At 33.4% G+C, this 4,284-nt stretch overlaps 1 protein-coding gene across 1 annotated transcript in view; it reads left to right on the forward strand.

Annotated features, from left to right (window-relative positions):
- LOC102676014 (rho guanine nucleotide exchange factor osg-1) overlaps window positions 1-4,284 on the forward strand; it is a 60,343-nt gene that overhangs the window by 13,471 nt on the left and 42,588 nt on the right. The window contains exons 2-3 of the mRNA XM_006620357.2: window positions 38-218; window positions 4,038-4,284. Of these exons, the coding sequence (XP_006620420.2) occupies window positions 57-218; window positions 4,038-4,284 (409 nt within the window). The 5' untranslated portion in view covers window positions 38-56. The remainder of the gene's footprint in view (window positions 1-37; window positions 219-4,037) is intronic.

The raw sequence follows: 4,284 nt of genomic DNA on the forward strand, positions 1-4,284 counted from the left end.
AAGAATGAAATGTAATTTGTCTGGCGTTTTTTTACAGGGTGAAGGGAGGATGAAGAATGCCCCGCGTCGGTGGAGACGGGGGTGGCGGAGCGGAGAAGGCAGGAGGAAGTGGATTCGGAGGATGGCTTGGGGGTGCAGCAAGAGCCATGACAGGAGGAAGTGTCGGAGGTGGATACGTGGTTCTAGGTGGTACCAGATACGGTCTCAGACTTTCTCAGGTAAAAAGCTTTTCGTTTTTAATCCTTCTTCTAATAGTTTATCCATTTATTTTAAATTTTTTTCAAGATTCACTCGCGTTTCATAATTTTTTCTTTTAAATTCGTAATAAAGAAAATATATTAGAATATTGCGATGTATTTGAAATAAATAATTGTTGAAAATTCTTCGATTTAAGAAGATCTCTTGGGATTAAAATACATAAATTGAGAATTTGGATTTTAATTCTTTTACGTTCTTGAACAAATTCTATATTAATAGATAAAATATTTTGTCTCGTATATGATAAAGTTAAACGACTTGCTGCTACAAATTCATTTTCATAATATATAGATTATCCGCGAAATTTTAAAGTTAATGAAGCATCAACTTGAGAAGCAGGAAGTTTAGAACTATCATATTTATTTCGTGATGAAAAGATTAATGTATACTTAGCTATTTTGTTTAGAATACGTTGTGAAAAAATTTACGAGCTTGTAAATTGTTATTATTAGTATCACGGATATTTATTCATTTATAAATATGCAAAAATTTATAGAATATTTTAACATTTTAACAAAATATCCAAATATCCGTATATAGATTCCAAAATTTTTACGCAATTTTTTCCTGACAAATTTAGAAAATTACAAATACATACAAAGATACATCGAACAATATTCGATGACAAAATAAACGAGGGTCGTTATAATTACAATAGAATGACTTGTGCAATTATTTTTCATTATTCAAGGCTTACATTATTTAAGACTTCACGATACTGGCGTTATTACGAATCCTCATTGCTCGCATCGTTCAAACACGGTCGAAAATGCTGTTGTTCGATCTGCGTCATCGAGGGGCACGAAGGGGAGGATACGTAAAGTTTTTGAAATTTCACGGTGCCGCTGCCAGCGTGATTTTATATTGGTTAACGCGGAACCCGCGAGGAGACCGACGCAGCGTCCAGCCAAATAAGAATCCAAATTCCGTTGGCCGTCGGTGACGACCTTCGACGGATTCGCGACAGAGAAGAAACGTTGTTCACGCGAGCAAAATGAAGACGTAGGAAATCCTAAATATAGAGGCGATCGCGCAAATAGAATGCCGCCAGTCAGTGACTCGAATCCGAGCCATCCCCCTTTTTTCTTATTCCTTCTTTCTTCCTCTTCCTATTTCTTCGCGCTGACCATCCTCGTCAGAACGGAATAATATTCCACGTTGACATCATAGCACACGTAGCGACATGAAAATCTTGACACGAGTCTGCCAAGTCCTTCGATCATCGATAGATCATCGCGAGTACGATTGAGAACCGATCTTAATTTTTTGTGATGTAAAATTTTTACGTTTCTTTGCAGCGAGTTTCGAGAATTCTTCTTTGATTCTTTCTTTTTTTTTTCTTTTTTTTTTGAGTAATTAGTATAGTTATATAGTGAAAAGTACGGAGGATATTTTTTGAGGTATTAAACTTTTAAGTTCCTGGTTCGTTTGATTTATAAGCTTCGACGATTTCTCTTTTTTCGTACAATTAATTAGTTTTAGTATTATGAATTTTGAAGAATGAGAATATATGTATTTTTTTTTTTTTAACAATTTGAAATATAATAATATATGCTTGAAATCATAGATGATATTCTCAAATCTAAAGTATATTGTTAAAAATAGAAATTCTGGTTATAATATAACAACTATAAAAGTATAAAATACATTCTATTTTATGAATTTTTTAATATTTTTATACTTTAAATAAAAAATATTTCAAATTGTAATTCATAACTTTTTTCAATATCTTGAAAGAAAGAACAAAACAAAAAGATGAAATTAGAGTACTTACAACTCAAAATTCTTTAAGTATTGCATACAATTAAATTCATATTCACTTTTGAAATGAAAATATCGAATTCGATCTGACATATTCGAATAATTTTTCCTATTACATTATATATTTTGGTATAAATATCGGTATTATTGTATATAATAAATTTCTATTACGGAATTATTGCTTAACATGGATCCTCCGGTATGTAGTTCGTTATCTTTCTCTTTAACATCTCTACGCTGTATCACGTTCTTAGTCGTGCAGCGTAAAATGTCAAAATAAAGATCGAAGCAGACATTTCGGAACGTATCTCGGTATCTCGGGAGGATTTCCAGAAAGGAGATTAGATGGATTCTACTCTCCAGCATATATACTTTCCGTACATCGTGTTGCATACACACAAGAGTCAGAGATCTATTTCAGAGGAGTTTATCTCCGGGCTCGTTCGTGGGAAGAAACAACGTCACCTTGCCTCGACGCCATTGTCTACCTCTCTTATCCTCTTTACCGCAATCGTTCTTGCACGTGTATCAGTTGAACCGCGTGAAATGACGCGAATAATCATCACGAAGTGACTGTGACATTTCAGAGAGACTTTGAAATATCTCGATGCAAGAAATCTATTCTTCGAAGTCTCGTTCAGTAGTTGAATGTCAATTTTGTTGGAGGATGATAATTTAATCACGGAAAATAAACGAAATTAAGTTTGAAGGAAAATTAGGATAATTAAAATATAAATTTCGTACATTGTTTTTCACTTTAATCGTGGGATCGTTTACCATAACGTTTCCAACTAGGTTAAAATGTGATCTATAGGGGAAAAAATTATTTAAATTAGGCGTTCCCTCGTACGTATGGGCAAAGTGAAATTACCTTGTATAAGCAGGTTCTACTTCCTACGTTTCGTTTTACAGGGTATCACAAGAAGCAGTCTTTGAGTTTCTTTATATATATACGAAGCCACTTCATAGGCTTTACGGTCCCATTTGTTCCACTGCTTTCGTGCTGCATTAAACAAAGGAGTATAAGGAGTGCTCTAGTCTATATGCGTAAGAGGCCGCCATTTTTCATAGTGCGTTACAAATTAAAGATAAGACTTTCCTAAAGTCTTCTTTCGAATACCATCATAGATTATTTCTTTATTACTTATATATTGAAACATAATATATATAAAATTCGAAATAAAAAGTTTAAATGTTATAATTATTAATTTTATTTATTGTTTTTAATATTTTTGAAAATACTTGAAAAATAAAATTTTGAATTATTTAATTGTGAAGAAAATTTCATACACACTAATGGAATATATGCGTAGCTGCTTTCTTGCTGATTATAAAATACACGTAATATGACAATGTAAAGATTCAGCAGTTTTATGGAATTTATTTTCGAAGTTTACATATGTTTGTTATAAAACATATGAATTGTCTTTTCATTTTGAAACTTAATCAGTGAATTCTTTCAAATTCTATTCAATTAAATTTTAGTCAAACATGGAATATAATTCTTGTAAATACTTATAAGAAGGTGATAAATCTTAACAGATCTAAGAATAATTTAATCACTTCTATAAAAAGTAGTGATAAAAGAAATTTTTCAACGAAAGAAATCGAAACGTTAATAATCGTTCCCTTCCAAGAAAGTCTGTCGTCATTAAACTCTTAGATTGCAGTACCTATACGTTTCATATTCGTTCTCAAATTTCTACAAATTCCAATCCTTTCAGTAAAATCTCAAAAATCATATCCAAATCATTCAGAACAAAAATTCAAATTCACAAAAACAAAAAACCCCCCAAAAAATATGATCTGTTTCAAAAAAATTTACCATTAAACTTTCTTTTAAAGATTCCAAGAAAATCTTTCACAGTATCTACTTTTAATTTTACATTTGCAACACTCAACAAATATTAAAATAGTTCCAATACAATTTCACGCACTCTAAATCGTTCATTTAGATTAAAATCCAGAAAAAAAGGAAAAGAAAAAAAAAACGATCGATCTCGATTTCTGAATTCCAGGAAAATCTGCCGCCATTAAACTCGCGGGAAGAATCGCAGGAGAGGCGTCGAAAGAGGAGTTCCAGGGAGAGCGACTCTCGCGAGAGACTGACCGATCGGTGTCCAGAGAACTCAGCGGGTCTCGAGCTGAGCACGAGCATCGCGGACTGCTGTTGCATCGGTCCACGTTCGCGTCTGCCGTTGCCAAGAGTCCCGCCGTCGACGACGATCGCTGCTTCGTCCTCGCCGTGCGTAACAGGCGGAGGTG

Source organism: Apis dorsata, unplaced genomic scaffold (genome assembly GCF_000469605.1).
Source record: "Apis dorsata unplaced genomic scaffold, Apis dorsata 1.3 scaffold_507, whole genome shotgun sequence".
In the NCBI taxonomy this organism is placed as follows: domain Eukaryota; kingdom Metazoa; phylum Arthropoda; class Insecta; order Hymenoptera; family Apidae; genus Apis; species Apis dorsata.